General features: G+C 34.5%; 1 protein-coding gene across 17 annotated transcripts in view; it reads left to right on the plus strand.

Moving 5' to 3' along the window:
* The window catches only part of POSTN (periostin), a 31,160-nt gene extending 15,290 nt beyond the window's left edge, over positions 1 to 15,870 (plus strand). Inside the window, exons 13-24 of one of the 17 annotated variants that reach the window (XM_054655040.2) lie at positions 303 to 433; positions 604 to 706; positions 1,080 to 1,147; positions 1,699 to 1,744; positions 3,821 to 3,868; positions 6,981 to 7,076; positions 7,662 to 7,751; positions 9,306 to 9,383; positions 9,803 to 9,883; positions 11,969 to 12,055; positions 14,069 to 14,110; positions 14,635 to 15,870. In XM_054655040.2, the coding sequence (XP_054511015.2) occupies positions 303 to 433; positions 604 to 706; positions 1,080 to 1,147; positions 1,699 to 1,744; positions 3,821 to 3,868; positions 6,981 to 7,076; positions 7,662 to 7,751; positions 9,306 to 9,383; positions 9,803 to 9,883; positions 11,969 to 12,055; positions 14,069 to 14,110; positions 14,635 to 14,675 (911 nt within the window). In that variant the 3' untranslated portion in view covers positions 14,676 to 15,870. Of the gene's footprint in view, positions 1 to 302; positions 434 to 603; positions 707 to 1,079; positions 1,148 to 1,698; positions 1,745 to 3,820; positions 3,869 to 6,980; positions 7,077 to 7,661; positions 7,752 to 9,305; positions 9,384 to 9,802; positions 11,883 to 11,968; positions 12,056 to 12,371; positions 12,392 to 14,068; positions 14,111 to 14,634 lie in introns of those variants that run through there. The other 16 variants (XM_054655042.2, XM_077173753.1, XM_077173756.1 and 13 more) reach the window with 16 other exon arrangements.
* Positions 15,871 to 18,845: the final 2,975 nt, after the last annotated feature.

Below are 18,845 nucleotides of genomic sequence, written 5' to 3' on the forward strand. Positions count from 1 at the left end.
AAGAACAGACAAACTCAGCACTTCTAATTGCTCCATTGACCCCTTTTATGTTTTTTATAGAAGATTTCTTATAGGATCTTTGTGATTATGTTCTGAGTGATTAGGTTCTGAGTACCTTTCTGTCATATAGTTGGGCTTTTTTACATTTTCATCATTGTAACAAATTCAAATTGTATGTGTTCATGGTACTTTCATACATGTTATGTTTAGTTCTAGCTCAAGTGTATGTGAATCCTTAGCATTTCCACAAAGAACAATCCTCTACCATTTAATTATATTCCTACTTTTTTATTTTTACATAGGGGACAAAAATGCTCTCAGGAATATTCTTCTTTACCACTTGACACAAGGAGTTTTCATTGGAAGTGGCTTTGAGCCTGGTGTAACGAATATTCTTAAAACCATCCAAGGAGGCAAACTCTACTTGAAAACAGTTAAGTATAGAAAATATCTCCCGCTACAGCCTTGTAACAGAGATTTGATATTCCATGTCTATCCACATTATAGAATGGCATGCATTTCTCCAAATGTTACAATAGGGTTTGGGGTTGTTTTCTAACCCAAGTCCCTGATAACTTGGGTTCTCTTTTGCTCCTTTACCAGGTGAATGATACTCTTCTGGTTAATGAACTGAAATCAAGAGAATCTGATCTCATGGCAACAAATGGTGTCATTCATGTCATTGACAAACTCCTATATCCAGCAGGTGAATATTATTTTGTGAAATTTGTACCCACTCTTTTAAATCTGTTATGTGCTCAGTAACTGCAATAACTTTTAAAAGGTAATCAGTTTAAAGATACAATTCCTATGTGGAATTTGAAACAGAAAATTTACCTCCATGCTCATTTTGTGGAAGAGCCTTGGTTAAAACCTTAGCAAGACTTTGAAATTTTATGCAAGTAAAGTATATGAAAGACAAGACTAGCCAAGTCTACCTTTTCTAATGATATGGAATAATATATATTGAGTACACGCCTGTGTGAGTGTTTGAGAATGACTGCATTTCCTGATCATTGTAAATCAAAGTAAAATGCACACAGTTGCTTATTTCCTCTTATGCCTGCTTCTTTTGTCAGAACTGCCTGTTGGAAATGATCAGCTGCTCACCATACTGAAGAAGTTGATTAAATACATTCAAATTAAGGTATTCTTTTAGTAATTATCACTCTGTCTTTCTGGCAGGGTCTGTGTAACTGAGCATGTTATAAATCATAAGTAATTCTCTGGTCCTTCCTTTCTTCAGCAGACAACACATTCAATAGCTCCCAGTTATCCCAATATAATCATGAATTATACCCTGCACTCAACAGTTATGTTTTTCAATGCCAAATAATTGTAGAATATTTGCATCTGGATAACAACAGTGTGAATTGGTCCAAATCTTCTCATTAGTTCACTTTTTCACCCTTGGAAAACAAATCACTTATTTGAAAAAAATACCAAGTGACTAAATTCTTATGCCATTAAAGCCAGCAGCCTCAATACCCTGTGAAGAAAAGTAGGCATCCTTGTCTATCTCAGCTATCCTCTTGAGATTGCATTCTCCCTCAACAATGAATGAGAGAAGCTAGACAAATAGCATCACCTAACTTTTAGGTCAATGAAGCAGTGAATCCTACCTACACTCACTAGGAAACTGTAAGGCAAACGCTACTTTTTAAAAATTTTAAATAAATTGCTTTTCTGTTTTTATAGTTTGTTCGTGACAGTACCTTCAAAGAGATTCCACTGACATTTTACAGTAAGTTCATTTTAAATACTTCCAGATGAGTTGAATATTGCTTTTTAAGTGGTGCCAATTCCAATTTGGAATTGTGCATCTCTTTTTCAATAAAGAAGAAAGCAATTTCTGGGAAAGTAAGATGTGACAATGAAGAAAAGGAAGGGAAAGACTCAAAGTAGAATGTTTCTGGCTGCTGTGCTACTGTATTTTTCCCTTTCCAGATGTGTGACTGGAAAGTAACCCTGAAGTAAGCTGCTTAAACTCTTGGGGTAGACAAGATACATATGGAAAAGATTGTTTTTCAGCTTTTAGCCAAGGTTCAGTGCTTGTTGCATAACAGAGTTGTATCTCTCTCTAAGATGTAGCATTGTGCTGTACTCTCCAGGATGCAGCATTGTCTGTGTGCTGAGATACTTTTTTTCCATAAATATTTCCAGAGGGACAGAGTGTACCTCTTGACCCTGTTTCCCATATGTGCAAATATGAGGCTTGAATGGGAGACAGTTGTTCAGAATATTTTCTCTTTATGGAGTACATGTAAAAAAAATACCCCTTTTAGCTCCCTTGCAACTTTTCTCAGGATGCGCATTTAATTTCTTATGATAGAGTATGTGTTGGAACAAGGTGTTGTAAGACAAAATTCCTACTGTAACCTTGTGAGGAAAGATGAATTTAGACAAATTATTAAATTCCGACGGAGTCCTACCCATATTTCACAGTATAAAGTGAAACCATCCCATCAGACTTTTGAAAATTTGAAATGGACATTCCGAAGTTAAAACCCCTTGTAACAAAAAACAGAGTAATTCACCCTGATGACAAGTTGAATATGAGTCAACAGTGCCCCAGCAGCCAAAGTAGCCAACTGTGTCCTGGGTGCATCACGCCCAGCATGGCCAGCTGGGCAAGGGAGGGGATTGTCCCACTCTGCTCTGCACTGGAGCTGCCTCACCTCGAGCTAGTTTTGGGCTCCCAAAGAGCCCAAAGAGGAGGGTGATGAAGATGGTGAAAGGTCTTGGGGTCAAGACTTTGAGGAATTGATGAGGTCATTTGACTTGTTCATTTTGGAAAAGAGAAGGTAGAGGGGTGACCTCATTGCTGAGCAGTGACCCCGTCTCAACCCATGCCTTCCCCAAGAAGGGCAGTGGAGGGGGTATGCTTGTCTGCTTTATGGTGACCAATGACAGGACACGAGGAAATGGAATGGAGCTGCCTTGGGAAAGTTCAGATGGGACATTAGAAAAATGTTCTTTACCCAGAGGATGGTCAGTCAAGGGAACACGATCCTCAGGAAAGTGGTCACAGCACCAAGCCTGACAGAGTTCAAGGAGCTTCTGGACAGCATCCTTGGTCATATGGTTTATTCTTCCTTCCCCTTGGAGAAGGACTTGATCCCTATGCATCTCTTCCAACTTGAGATATTCTATGATTCTACCTCCATGGGCAGTGAGAGTAGCACAGGAAGCAGTTCCTGCAAAAATTAAGCTAGAATGATCAATGTGGACACCTAGAAAGCTGTAGCTGTAGATTCAGTTGAGTGAAAGACGGGGAAGGCTGGAACCCCTATCAGTGTGGGCTTCTCCAGTGGATGGGTATGAAACAAATCACTATCAGAGGTGTTCAATGAATACTTGAGTCTGTCCTGGGTGGACATCTTGATCTTCCAAGGGCAAATGTTCTGTAATGTTCTACCTATAGTTCTGAATGTTTCCTCTGTGTGCCTGATCAACTCCGAAATGAAAAGGGCAATATTTAGCCATAAGGCATGTCAGGGAATTGTGCAAAATTTTGTGTGGGTAATTGTACAAGCCCTCTCTATTATGTACTATACATCATCATGGGTACCATGACCCATGGGTTTCATAAAAGGCAAATACCATATCAGCAGATTCTCTCTGCAGGTGACCTGAGTGGATCACCATTTCATAACCAGGACCAAGATTCATACTCTAGATCCTTTTCTGTTGCTCTTCCACCCATTAATATCTATGATTTTACCCACATCCTCATGAGCAGACCAAATCTAAGTGATGGTTGCCTCAAAGAAATTGTAAGAATGGAATGCACTGTATATTCCATTTTCTATATTTTCAGAAATTAACATAATTGAAAGCAACGTCCAGCCTATCATCACAAAGGAAGGTAAATGAGGCCTGTGGTATATATATTTCTGCATATGTTCATATACATATTCAGAATATATCTTGAATATATTTCTTTAACGGGATGCATTTTATACCCAGCAACTCCAGGATACTAAGTACTTTGCTGGAAAAGCAAAGATACAAATATTGCAATTAGAACTGACTGAAATATTTTGTACAAAAAGATTATCCATAGTTTTTCTCCCCAAATGAGTTTTCTCCTTTCTCTATGGGTATTTAAAAAAATAATATTTTTTTAAACCATTTATTATATCATCTTTTTTTTCAATTAAGACATTTCCTTTTTTCTAATTAAAACAGATACTTTAAAGTAGATATGTTTCTTACACTTTGAAGGAAAAAATTCGTTAATTTTCCTATAATTTTCAATCAGTTCTAACTACCAATATCTGTTGGATGCCTGAAAATAGCTACCCTATTTTTAGCTTTTTTTATTTCTCCATACAGAAGCATGACTTAAAGATTAGTGATGGGACTGAAGAGAAAAAAATGTGGGGATGGGACTGCTAAAATCACTTGTCATTTATAACTTAAGTAAAGCTGATGAGATCCAGTTTCCCATTGAAATAAAAGTGCTGAAAGGGAATTTGTTTTCCCTCAGCTGAGAAAGGCAGTTAAAAATGTCATGCAAAGAATTTTATCTAGACTGCTTAATCAGTGTTTCTGGGAGGATTTCCTTCCAGAAGAAGTGACAAATGCTCACTTTTTCAGGAGCTTGTCTGTTCTTCATCCAATTTAGGATTAGAGGCCATTTAACATATATTCTGATCTTTGTTGCCTAGTCTCCATCATTAAATCAGATCCACAGTGCAATAAAAATGGATAGATTATTTCATATGGTAATTCATCCAAGCTGTTTTAGAAATCTTGCTATGGTGAGGATGAATCACTCTCTGAAAGTACCTCTTCTGCTCTGTTAAACCCAGAGACAGAGTATATAGTTTAGGTGATTTACAGGATGTTTAGAAGTTGAAAAAATTAATTGAAATAAAATTGTCTTTTAAAGAAAAAATGAAAGTGAAAAAATGAAATATTTCTTGAAATATTTTATGAAATATTAAAAGTCTGAGCACTTGTATAGTCAAATTTAGAACTAAATTTTAGTCACCAAATAGAAAAAAAAAAGTTAGTGAGTATCGAAGGGCTACTCCTTTCCATTTCCAGTACAGTATTTCTGCTTTGGGACACACTCCAGGGAAAGATCTCTGGCCAGTGCAGCCTTTCTGCTGATAATTGCTTTAGATATAGACCAAATAAAACCAATTCTGTCACTTCCGAGCTTTCTCAGTAACAGTAATGAGTGGCAGATGCCATCAGAACCACGTAAATCCATAACAGTCTGTAGATTAAAGCTGGCAAAGTTAAATGCTAATTTTGTCAGGAAGTTCTCCTACATCATGATGCAAGGGCAATTTCCACTAAAAAATAATTACATCTCTCCCCACCAAGTTTAGAGGGGGATGTGTGCCTTTTCCTGTCTTGGTGTTTTCTGCTTGTGTTTTTCTTCCATTTTTTGTACTTGAGCATGTATGTGATCTAAAAGATTAAACAGATGTAGAGTTAAATCTGACTGAAATCCAAATTTTAACAGATAAAATATACAAAGGATTGATCCTAGACTAGGCAATATAGCTGGCTATGCCTTCACCTTTTGGTTTGCACACATCTGCTGTATCAATCACATGAAAAGGTACAGTTATTGAGAAATGTAAAAATTAAGCATTTATGAATATTCATAAATACAACTTTTACATTATTTCATTATATTCATCACTTTCATCTATGTAAATTGCTATTTAATAGATTCTCAACATCAAAAAATTCCTCCAGGTTTAAAACAGAAGCAGGGAATGAGTCTTGTAAGACAGTTACTTTAAAATATTTATAAATATTTTTCATTCAGACCTGTTAAAAATAAAAGAAGTGAGGGCTTGTTCAGCTGTTTATAACAGAGTAAATTAATAGAGGTCTATAATAATAGGGAATCTTTATGATTCTATCATATAATTTAATCTGAATTATTTATTTCTAAATTCTAATTGATGCAATCATTTGCTACTGAAAAAAACCCAAAACATTTTTGGTTTTTATTATTGAAGCTTGCCTATATTGACTATTTGCAACAATTAACAGGAGGCACACATCTTTAAAAGCTGTTGTTAAATCCTGATCAGAAATTATGGAAAAAATAATCAAACACAATCACCTTCTACAAAAATTCATATAAAGGTATTTAAGGGATTTTTAAGGAAAGTAAAAAAGATGGATTATGCTAAGTTTCTGTCTCTGAATAAGGAATAAAGAAAGTTTGTTTTTATAGCAGCCTCTTTAGTAAAAGGAGTCCCACAGCATTCATTAGAAAAGAACTATATTATTACTGCTAATTGATTGTATGTTCCTAATTATCTAGTATCTCCTACTTTAGCATGTCAGACAGAGATACATTTGGATCAAAATTACCTCATCCATTATAATGATATCCAGTAATGCTGATAAATATCCTTACAGCCATTCCAGCTGATCTCAAAAGTTTGTTTTTTGGTTGTTTGTTTTTTTTAAATCTGTGTAACCTCTGGCCAAGTCTTAAATACAAAGAAAAAAAAAAGCCATGTAAAAAAACCTCAAAGTAAAAAAAAAAAAAAAAAGAAACTCCAAAGCAATAAATAATAAAAATAACTAAAAAACTAAAAGCTTTGTAGATTGCATCACTAGTGGAGCAATAGCTGTAAGATATCTGCAAAGATGGAGAGTAACCTTCTTACCAAGATATATAGAAAAATACTTCCTTTCCACTGCTGATGATCTGGTTTATTGCCTGGAACTTGTCAACAAATTTTAAAAATATCATATACAAAAAATAAGTAAAGAGTAAGTGTACAACAGGATCTTTGTTTAAGATCTTGTATGAGAAAACACAAGACTGTAAATGTTGCCACAAATAACCTCTCAGATTTAAGCAGCCCTCTATTAGAATAATCTGGTTTATCTAGAGTAAGGAGAGAAAATGCAAGCTTCATCTCACCCCCATGGAATACTACAAGTATTTTATGACTATTTGTAACGTGTTGTTTTTTTTTCCTATGTCACAGACCCATCTATCACACAGCTCACTAAATTAATTGAAGGGGAACCTGAGTTCAAAATAGTCAGGGAAGGGGAGACAATAACTAAAGTGATTCATGGAGGTTGGTATGCTTTCAGCAACTCAATTTGCATTAGCATTCACTATTCCCCATAAGTTTATACTTTATCTAGGTGATTCATGTTAGACAGCTGTTCTGTTTTTAAAAAGACCTTTGTGAAGTGCTGCAACTTTAATTGCATCATATACTTTTTAATTCTCATGCATTTCATAATATTGAGGTTTTTTTCCTTAGTTGTGTTCCATAACTTCAGTCAAGACAGTTTAGAAATACTCTGCATGCTGACATATATCTCAGTCAAGAATTACTTGCTCATTGCTGTCCTGAAATCAAATATGTAGTATGTGATTCTGTGATTAAAAGGCAATTTTGTCAGAAAGAGAGGTAAACCTCGCCTTCTCTTTGCTAAGGGCATTGAGATGTTTACATGTAGGATGGTTTTCACGGAAAAATCACACAATCATCCTAAATTTTGAGTAGATTTAGTTCCTGATCTCTGAACATTTTTATTTTTCATAAAATATTCTATGGTATTTCCTTCTGTGCTTCAGTCAGTTTCCACATCTCAAAAAGAACACTTGAAAGTTCATCACTTGATTAATGCCTTGAATTTAAAAATCCTTGTAGAACCAATTATTAAAACATACACCAAAATCATTGATGGACGACCTGTGGAAGTGACAGAGAAAAAAGTAACAGAAGAAAGAATTATTCAAGGTAAATTAAACTGAGATATTCTTTCTTAGTAAAGTCCAACTTTGCATACAAAAGTAACATATCATAAGTTCTATCCTAGTGCCTAAACTGCATTTCCTTGACAGTTGAATTTTCCCTAATACTTCCCACTGTCTCTGTAAAGCTGGCCATATGTCCTACACACACATATACATAAATGGCAACAATATTTTAACAGCATGCAAAACTATGAAAATTTGTCTTCTTTTTTATTTTCATATTTTGGCAAGTGTCTACTTCTGCTACCTTCTTGCTACCATTTCAGAATGAGACTGCTTTTCTTTTATTGTGTTTTTGTACTCTGCTTTGCTTTAGAAGGAAATAATTTTCTTTTTCTTTTTTTCTGAACTTCTGGACTATATACCTCCAGGAAGGTTTCATTTTACCAAACATAGATGTTTAATGTGTAGATGCCTATTTTTGCATGTCATCCCAAGCTCTCTTGACAGCCATTTCGGAAAAAGATCTCTATTTCTCTGGGGGACTTGATCTGACATCCACAAGTTAGACACTTGGATAAAGTTAATGTAAGATAAAATCAATATGCATCCCTGGATTTTATCACACAAAAACTTCCAAATTCCTTGGCCAATTTCAATTGTATTTGACCTATTACATAGCTATTTCTTTAAGCATCCTAGAAACTGATAAGTAGAGTGAGGCATATTTAAGCATAGTAGGTGATACATGGAGTTCTCTGTTGACGCTTTTTGATCACCTTGTGTAAATATCAGTTTGAATGCTGCTGTTACAATTCTGTCTGCTAGAGAGCTTGTAAGGAAAAGACACTGTTATAACAACATTTTGACTTAGCTGTAAGTCCTAATATTCAGTTTATTTAGAAAATATTGAAATTCAACCAAAGTAACTTGAGAAAGACAGAAATAAAAAATCATGCTTAAGTTATTATCATACAACTTTTTACTACAATGAAAATAACTGAATGAAAGATGTTAGTGATTTATGAATAAACCTGGACTATTTTCTGGCAAAAAATTGTAGGGGGAGATGAATAAAATATCATTTTCTCCATTCTCAGATTCAAGTTTCACTAATATTCCATGTGAAATGGTAAATGGAGTGTAAAATGCCAGAATTTCAGACCTATATCTCATTTTCAATCTGTAGAAACTGATAAGGAATCTCAAATATTAAGTCTTCAAATGATTCATAGCAATAACAAAAGCAAAAATGTCTATTTGCAACAGACAATAGACTAATAATGGACTGCAGAAATATCTGATCTATGATCTAATACAACAGAGTTTAAAATTGTGTCTTACTCTAAGAATGTAAGCAGCTAATTTTTCTAATTATGGCAAATTTGCCTAATTACTTTCAGGACTAGTTCTAACTACTGTTTTTAAAGCTCATTCTGTTTAATTTTGGAAATGGTAAAAAAAAACAACTTACCATATAAGCAGACTAGAGCATGTAAACTATGGAATCACCACAGGAATTAAATAGGAAAATATAATTTAAAGGACAAACCTGTTATATCTGATAAAAGCCACTATCTTATAAAATTTCTTCCAGGGCCTGAAATAAAATATACCAGAATTACTGCAGGAGGTTCAGACAATGAAGAGAAGTTAAAGAAAATCCTTGAAGAAGGTTAGTATGCTTGTTTTATTTCATTTCTTTAACATATATATATATATATATCCATATATAACTTAAGTAATTACTGAGTGGATATTCTATGTTTAAAGAATTTATGTTTATACTGCAAAATCTTACCCAGAGATTAACCCTCAAAACCCTTCAAATGTAAAATTCTGGTTTGAGTCCTTGATCTTCGTATTTCAGTCAGCTCTAGAGTTGAGGCTGCCTGGGTCTATTATATAGCATGCTATGTTTGTCATATAATATGGTGTTTCCAGTGTTTATGTGACATTTGATACCATAACATGAATTTTTACTACAAATTTTTAAATTCAGAACAATGCTATGACATGATTATATATGCTCTTGTGGGATTGCCAAATGTTTTTTGTAAATCAACTTTTTTGCCATAACCTGTATTCTATCAGAGGTTACCAAAGTGACCAAATTTATTGAAGGTGATGGTCATTTACTGGAAGATGAAGAAATCAAAAGACTTCTGCAGGGAGGTAATTTAGAGAATTATAACTAACATTTTTGCAACAGGTTATGATAACTGAAACCCCTCTCAGATATGTTGAACTTAACATTTTAAAGACTGATGTAGTAGAAGTGGAATTTTAATGAAAAAAAATAGAACACTATATTCTAGTGCCAGATATCTGTGAAATGGCAGTAAGAACCAAAGCTTGAGTAATCAAATTTTTCATGCCATTGATCACAGGAAAAAAAGAATTCTTTTTTTCAGTCTTTAAAAGGTTACTGAATTAAAACCCAGGGGAGCAATGAATATTTATTCCAATATTTTTTAATAAATTTAAATCTGTGAAAAACACTATGAAATGGAACATATTGTAACTGGCCAAATTCATCTTACTTATCAGTTCTTCAGAAATGAATGTTCATTGCCCTCAAGTTAATAATTAAAGGCATGTTTAACATCTTCTTTAAATGCTTACAGGTGATGGATATCCAGACATTAACTTTAATTCTCTTCAAATACAGCATTCCAAGGAATGGTTATCTTTCCTTCTTGCTCTCTTCATTCTAACAGTTTTGGCAGTACATAACCAGTAGCTGTAGAATAGTGAAAGAACTTCTGCTTATGAAATTAATCTTTATCTATGAATTTGGAATGTTCTCTGCTTATTGTAGATTAGAGAAACTATCTATAATAGCAATGGGTAATAAAAAAAGAATTTAAGTGATACGGTTTTTGTAAATGTTGATCCTGAGTCAGAAGCTCAAAAATATGGATAGATGTTTCTCTTCACATAAATTAATCCATTTAATTTTATGTTAACTTTCCAGTAAGTTACAAAGTTATATTCCAGTAAAGTAACTTACAGTCACATTTAGTTCACAGAACTAAATCTCATTGTCTTTCAAAAGCACTTTTGTGTGGATGTGACTTAAACTTCAGTCAAGTAAAAAATTTCTTGATGGCTGAACAGCTGAAACAGCTGACCACCAAACTTAAATATGTTAGTTGATAACACAGCTAGTCTTAGAGAAAAGCCAAGATATGGCTATGACTCCCATTGACTGTAATTCTGTCTGTTTCAAATATCTGAGTCCTAGTTTTACAGACCTAAGCCAGAATTCACCTATAATATTGGACAGAAACAGCAACTTCCAGAGAGCTTTTCATTTTGTCCTAAGTATCCCCGCTATGTGAAAAGATTTGCTCTCTGGAGATGCCTATTTCTGGATTAACTATTTAAAAGAAAAGCTGGAAATTGAAAAATTGCAGCAAGAAAATTCCTGTATATACTGCACTATTGCTTTAAACCAGTCCAAAAGAATCAGGATCAAATCTTATCTGTAGAATTCTGGTCAGATACCAGAATCGAACAATTATAACTGTACTTGTAATCACCTTCAGATACAGACATATACAATTAGATAGGTCTAATCTGTAGAGATGCATCTTAAGCATATAGGTGTATGGAAAAGAGATGGTTTCTCTCTAGGAAATTTGAAGACAATATTATCTCTTGAATTCTTGCTATTTTCCTTGCTATTATATGTTAGTTTGCATAAGCATCCTGCTTTACAGAATGGATCAAGTAGGCAGACTTGTCTTTTTCTTTAACTTGATTTTCTTCTGTCTTTTCCATGATTTATTCAGTCAGTTACCCTTGGCTGCCATGATAATACCTTACTATACATTTAGCCAATAAAAGCAGACACATATGCTGCTTTAGGGTTGTTGGTGATAATGCTTTATGGCCCTCTTGTCTACATAAAATTATTTTTTACTGAAAATTTCCTAATCATTTGAATTTGAGTACTGACACAAAAAATATGTATTATTACTGTCTAAATAAAGGAATGATTTCATATGGGCTTTAATTCTGCTCATAAAACATCCAGAACTGCTATAAACAATTAGCAGTCTTTGCTGGAGCAGAACTTTAAACCAAGATTGCAATGAATGACTCATCCCTAGAGATAACATGCTTCATGGCATGAATAGCATGGTAGCCTGCAACACCTATGCCCAAAAATGACATTGTTTCCACTGAGGGCTCCTTGCATATGGAAAAATGCTATGCCAGATTTAACTCATTTGTTTTTGATGCTTACCATAGCCGGAACTGAGTACACCAAGGTTACTAAAATAATTGAGGGAGAGCCACAGATTATCGAGAGAGAAATCAAGAAAGTTCATCTGGAAGGTTAGTTTGTCAAAAATTCAGTATCACTAAGACCCGCTTTGTCCAAAGTGATCATTCCAGGTGAGGTTTTACAGTATCTATTCATAAAAATTATTAGGTCTGAAGACAGAATTTTAGCAAGAAGTGTTTTATAGTTGTTTTGGAAAAGAATTCGTTAACTGATGTTGCAAAGAAAAATGTTGAGGCTTATCTTGTGGCTAAAAGTAACTAAAAGATTTGGCAAGCATAGTAGACAAGAGGAAATACCTAACCACAAAGCTTAGGTAAAACATTTGAAGGAACATGAGCCATAAAAAATTTGCTTTTCTTTAAGCAGCACATACAGAAGAAGACCACGTGAGTTGCTTTTAAATTGAGTTATTTCTTGTCTGTGTAAATGTGATCTGCTGCTGCCAGTGTTTCTCAGTGTTGTGAAGGAATGGGTGGGGTGCAGGGAATATAACCTCTGGGGTTGAGTAAATATCTCACAGGGTCTTGGAATTTCTCTACCTTTGTCCTGTTGTTAAGTGAAGAAAGCTCTTGATTTCAAAAACCAGAATGGAATAAAGGTCCAAAAGGAGCCAAATAGAATTCACTCTGCCTTTGTACCAGCAATTTGTTCTTCGACTTTAACAACCATTGTTTAATGATCTTCATTCAAAGTTAAGAAGTAATTTGCTTAGGGTTTCTTTTGTATTTATGTATTTTTCTAATTCTAATAATGCAGAATAATGCTTCTGTCAGCCTTTGAACTAAATACTTAGGAGAAAAATATGTCTTTTGGACAATGAAATGAAATTAATGTGTTTCTGCCTTTTTAGTTTTGAAGTCTGTGCCAAGTAATGAAGGTTTATACAAAGTGTTTGTACAGCTTCAGTGCTGAGTAGTACAAGGCATGCTGGGGAGTCTCCTGTTGCCTGAAAATGACAGATGGGTGTGATCTTTAAACACAAGCCTTATCTGACAGCATAATTGTACAGACAGCACCTAAGTATGGAAAGCATCCTTTGGATGGACCATATTCTGTCCTTGTCAGGGCAGTGCAGAGCTTGGAATTTTCTGCCATGGTGGTGCAGATACCTGCTGTTTAGCCTCAGCTGGAATGAGGCCAAGCCTGCATCTCAGGGCTATGCATTTATATACCCTGTACATCAGGATGAAAAGAGAACTGGCTGCAGCTTTTTTAGTGAATATACAAGCACTTCATGGTTGTAAAGGAGGAAAAATTACTGCAGTAACATTTCTGTGATGGTAACAGAGGAACTATTTCTTATGCTTGGGATGTGTTCTTCCTCCCAGTGAGGAGATATCTGGTTAAAAAAAGTCTCAAGATTTGATGAGAAAAAGGAAAACATACCCATAGTTTCACTGAATAAGTGAAATAAAAAGGATATGTCTAATGGGGCTGGTACCTATCCAATAGACCTTGCTCTGCTCCAGCTTTAAAAGCAGAAGCCTGAGAAAATTAACTAAACCTTAAATGTGGAACCCAATGCAGTTACAAATCAAGCCCAAAACATAGCTGGATATGTGGCCAATATCTTGTAATTGTTCCAAGCATTTATCTTTTGAATAATTCCTGCAGTAATGTCAATGCAGCAGACCTGGACATCTACTGCCAAAAGCCAGACTGAGTCCTGAGCCTTAACCTGAGCTTGTACTTCACTGACACACTGTCACATGGTGTTTCACGAGTGAAGAGCAAGGGCAAAGTGCCCTGGCACCTGACTACAGCATGTAACCATCTGTAGAAGATCAGTGTGGATAATAGATTAGTTCATATGTTCAAAATGCAAGAATACTTTTAAAATGTTACTAAGATTTAATGCACGTGAGAGAAACGTGGGAATTGTATTATAAGCATTCATATTTCAGGTGATCAAGCCAACATACTTCTGGAACAAAATTCTTAATTTACTGAAAAATTTAATGAACAAACTTCAAAAGTCAGCAATGAGTTTCCAATATTTCTAACGATTTTTAATTCAAAGGCTCCAGCAAATAAATTCTGACTGCAATATTTCTGTTTTCTAGAAGCACCTGCACGGAAAGCACAACCAACCAGGAGGGCACAAGGTAAAAAAAGCCATACATTTAAACATTATAACACATACAAAATATTATTTCTGTTGTCTTAAGAGTCAGGACAGGGGGGAAAAAAGGCTCTGAAAAATACAGATTTCAAAAGAAAAAGCAATATTTTTGTTTTAAAAAGCCCCTAACATAATCTGGAGTTGCTAATTAATTTTTTCTGTTATCTGAAAACAATCTAGATTGTGTGCTTTACTGAAAGAGTGTTTCAGATGAGATTAAAGCAATCAAAGTGAAGTCTGATTTTGGAGTCTTAGCAATGGGAAAATATCACTCTGGGATTCTCCACAGCAAGATTTATAATTCTCAGAATCTATGTTGTTTTGATTAAAGAAGAAGCTGAAAGATCAGTTTAATTTCACAGCTGCCAGCACAAGAGAGACATATTCAGCTCCAGGCTCCATCTTTCCTTTTCACATGTTTGTTTCACAAGTAAATACAGTACATAGTCTTACTGTGTTACATATAATTACAGATAATAATTAGAGTTCTTTTTCCATATTTTGCAGGAGGAGGAGCAAGAAGGAGGACAAGACTAGATCATTCCTAAAAGCTTGCCAAGATAGAATTCACAGAATTACAATTAACAACATGGTCTCTGAGAGGAACTGTTTGGATTTTTTTTTTTAATAAGAACATTAGAAAATGACATTGTTTTGATGACATAATGTAAACTGAACCATGAATCCACAAAAAGATGTGAAGCTGCAGATGCTCACTGCCAGCACAGTGCTCACTAGGAGTAATCCATTGGAGGTGCTTTTACTGCTCTTGATAGTAAGCACTATTGAGGGTGGGATCCTGCAAGGCCAAAAACTTCTGTTAGAACCAGGATTCTTTCTTCTGCTGGTTAATAAGTGTTTGCAGGATTTGATTAAAAATGAGCAGGGAACAATACAGAGTGTATTTTTTTATTATTATTATTATTTCCAATAAATAGGAAATATAAATGAAATTAGATGATTTCTAGAAAAAAGAAAAAGAATCAACTCAAGTGACTTTTATAGTAATCTAAGGAAATATGAGACGGTAACATAGCACTTTTGGTTCAGTAGTATTGTATGCTTTTGTAAGTCAAAATTCATCATGTGTTTAAATTTGTAATACCTGTAATGTTACCTTTTCTAAGCAAACAAATATGCCTTATATTAAATGTATCATGGGTTTTTTTGTCCTACACTGCATATCCAAATACCTTCTAGTAACTTGGCTAATGGAAGCTCTTCAAAAAGGAAAAAAGCAAACGTTATGAGCTTCTTGCAATGTATTAGTGATCATGTTGACTTCTTTATTTATAAGAAATCACTTTCCCATTAAAGGAATCCTATAACAATACATATACTGAGATTCTTGAGTGTTTTCCCATTTTTCCCTAAATGTTTCTTTCGATTATTAAAGTGGATTATAAAAGCAGTAAATAAAATGCATGCAAACAGTTAACTCAGCATGGAAAAAGGTCGTCAAAAAATGAGGCCAGGTCTGAAAGCTTTTGTATCAAAACATGCTTAGCTAATGTCTGGTACTAATGTGGAGTTTTCTGTAAATTATGTCAATTTTATCACTCTAATTTTGTACTCATGGAAGTTGTCTGCCTTTATCAACAAACAGGGAAAGACAATTATTCATGGAGTAGAAAAACTTGTTCAAAGTTCCTTAATTTTGCAGACCAAAATATCAGAGGCATTGTCTAACATGCTTTTCTACTTCTATTTTGAAACAAATACTCAATAAAGAATTTGGCTGAACTGTGCTTGCTTTCATTTGTAATTATTTTTTAATAGCAAAGCAAATTCTAAGTATTTTTAAGATTTTTAATTTGACTTGTAATTGCAAAATATGCTTTCACAGAAGCAAACTAATGCTTCCCCTTCTTACTTAGCACATGCTAATGGACTTAAACTGCACCATTCTCCTTAAACAATGAAAACTTTCCCTAATTCCATAAGGACATTCCCTGAACACTGCTCCTTGATCAGTACAGCTATCTGAGAATGGGATTGATAAATTGTGCAGCCTTACTGGGCTATCAGACATGTCACTAAGGTAACCTCAGTATCTACTAGGATAATGCTTTAATGGAAGGACAACTTTTAACCCTGGCAAGAGCCAGAAAGCTTTTAAGTCAACATCAGAGCTCTTAGAACTATCTAAAAGATGAAGCTATCACCTCTCCCTGGGACATTTGATTGCCATTAAATCATTGGGTTTAAATTTCTTCCTTCAATGCTGTGCTATCATGAGCTATCAGTCAAGTAAGATTTTAATTGACAGGAATTATTTTAGGGGAAGAATGTGTCCGTGTTCTCTCCTCAAAAAAGATTAGAAGAGAAGAAAGAAAATGGAAAGGTAAAGAATGGACAGAAAAAAGGAAGAAAGTAAAAGGCAGCAAAAAATTGATTAAGACCTATCCTGTGGTAGGTCTTCACCTTTTCAGGATTTTACCTTTTGAATTAGGAATAAAAAGGATTTTACCTTTTCAATTAGGAATAAATTTGTGAATTTGTGGCAAAGCATAACTTTAGTTTTCTGCTTTGATAACATTTAAAACATCTAGTATTCACTAAAATACATTTCATACTTCACCCTTCAATATAATTTATTAATAATAAGTAATATATAATATAATAGTAATATATAATACAACACAAGTTAAATACAACAGTATACTAAGGGCACTCCTCCATGAAAACTTGTTTCCCTGATAGATCATCCCTCTCAGTCCTTCTCAGACCACAATAGATATCTGCCCAGCTACAACAAACAGTGACGTTTCTTTTGGTAGAGTGGCTTTTTCTAGCTATCTGAACAGGAATCTTTCCACAATACAGTGTAGAAAGAAAAACAACATGTTCTTTTCATTTGCTTTTCATATGCTTAGCCATTTCTGTGTCAACACAGACAGTCTTTTACCAATGAGCAAATTTGGAGAACTTACAACTTCTCCTGCCCTCCTATTTATTTCCCCTCACCTCAGAGCAATTTAAATTAATGTAATGTGATTTAACAGGGGATTAGCATACTACCAAGTTAGAATTCTCTTTAGCAATAGAGCATTCACTTTACTTTGTGATTCTTTATAGTCTCTCGGGTATTTATAAACAGGAATGTCCAGTTGAGTTGGTGATAGAATTCTCAAAGCATTTTTCTGCTTCTTTGATATCCTGTATGAAAACTAATTCAGAAGAATTTTGAACTGTCAATGTTTCCAAATTTTTCAGTTTTGCCAGCAGAAAGTGCACATAAATAATCTACAAGATCAAAAAATATGAAAGATGATCTATGTAAAATAAAATGAATAGTTTAATTCCTTTATAAAGACAATGGTGTGAAATCTGAAAAAAAAAAAAGAGAGGAAAGGTTTTTTTACCATTTCCATTTTGACAACTGAAAATGTGCTTAGCAAGTGACCATCTCCAATGTAAATGTAGGATGCTCTTTTCATGTCATTTGTCTCTCAGAAAACCTGGAATAACAAAACTAAATTCAAGAATTCCACTTTTGTCTGCAAAGTGCTCTAATAAAATAGTGGGTAGGGACAGTTGTCCTTAGAGATCAGTTGTATTGTATTTAATTCTTTTACTGTCTAAAGTTCAGACCCAATACACACCAATCCCAGATGGAAGGTCTGAGTAGGTATACCAAAGCCTAAGCACAACTCAGATGGAGCAAGAGCTGATTCCTTTTAGTACTGAGTTCCAGAATTCTCAGTGATAGCATAAGATGTGTAATTGGATCATGTGGGATTTTCTAAGATTTATAGTGGCACAGAGCTTCATGTTCCATTAAAGGAAGATTTGCCTCCACTTCTCTTCTGCATAAACCCCATGTGTCAAGATTTCAAAGGTTCTTGTTGTGTCCCCTTCCTCCAAAGGTATGCTTTTTATAGCATCTCAAGAAAATGTAAGCCTCTCAATACTGTCAAGGGTTGTTTTACAGTACATCATTAATCTTTTTTTAACATATGGAAAAAAAATTAGATTCAGTATATACATTTTTTTTTTAACCAAGACTAATTAAAACATTCAGTGATAGACACAAAAGATGAGCTACAGATTCTATATGGGGAGGATAATTCTGTGTGGCACAAGTAATTAGGATCAGAGTGACAATATCTCATTAGGAACCCAGCATGTTATTGACTGAGAAGTAGAAGCAGTTTCTATTCAGGAGACATTTCAGTCTCCTTTACAGCCATACTAATTTATTCCTAATGTCATGCTAGATTAAAATTCTTCCTTCCTTGCTGTTTTAACTAGCATCCTTTAAATACCACAGACATCAAGCTTTCTTTTATGGATATTTTCCTTGCTAAACAAAAGTAACCTCTATGATAGAACGTGCAAGTCAGAGGAATGGCGTCAGCACTTAAACTTTGGATCATAATGTTTGTTGGTCCTCATGTGTCAGGTTACATTCTTGCTTCACTTTCTGATCTGATGCATCTCCTATCTGCTCTGATTTCTTGACTTTTGATTTTATCTTTCATCTATACTACTGAGTAAAAACATAACTAGAGATTTTGGTTGTGTATTTAGATCCAGTGGCACATGCAGCCTTCATTCGCACTACCATCACTTTGTCCTCAGCTTCTTTTACCACCTAGTCCAATGCCTGACACAGGTGCAGCCTTTGCCCTTAAACTTGCTAAAACTCATGAGGTTCTCACGTTTGAGGTTCACGTTTGTCCAGGTTGCTCTGAATGGCATCCCATCCTCCTGTT

Source organism: Agelaius phoeniceus, chromosome 2, assembly GCF_051311805.1.
Source record: "Agelaius phoeniceus isolate bAgePho1 chromosome 2, bAgePho1.hap1, whole genome shotgun sequence".
Classification (NCBI taxonomy): domain Eukaryota; kingdom Metazoa; phylum Chordata; class Aves; order Passeriformes; family Icteridae; genus Agelaius; species Agelaius phoeniceus.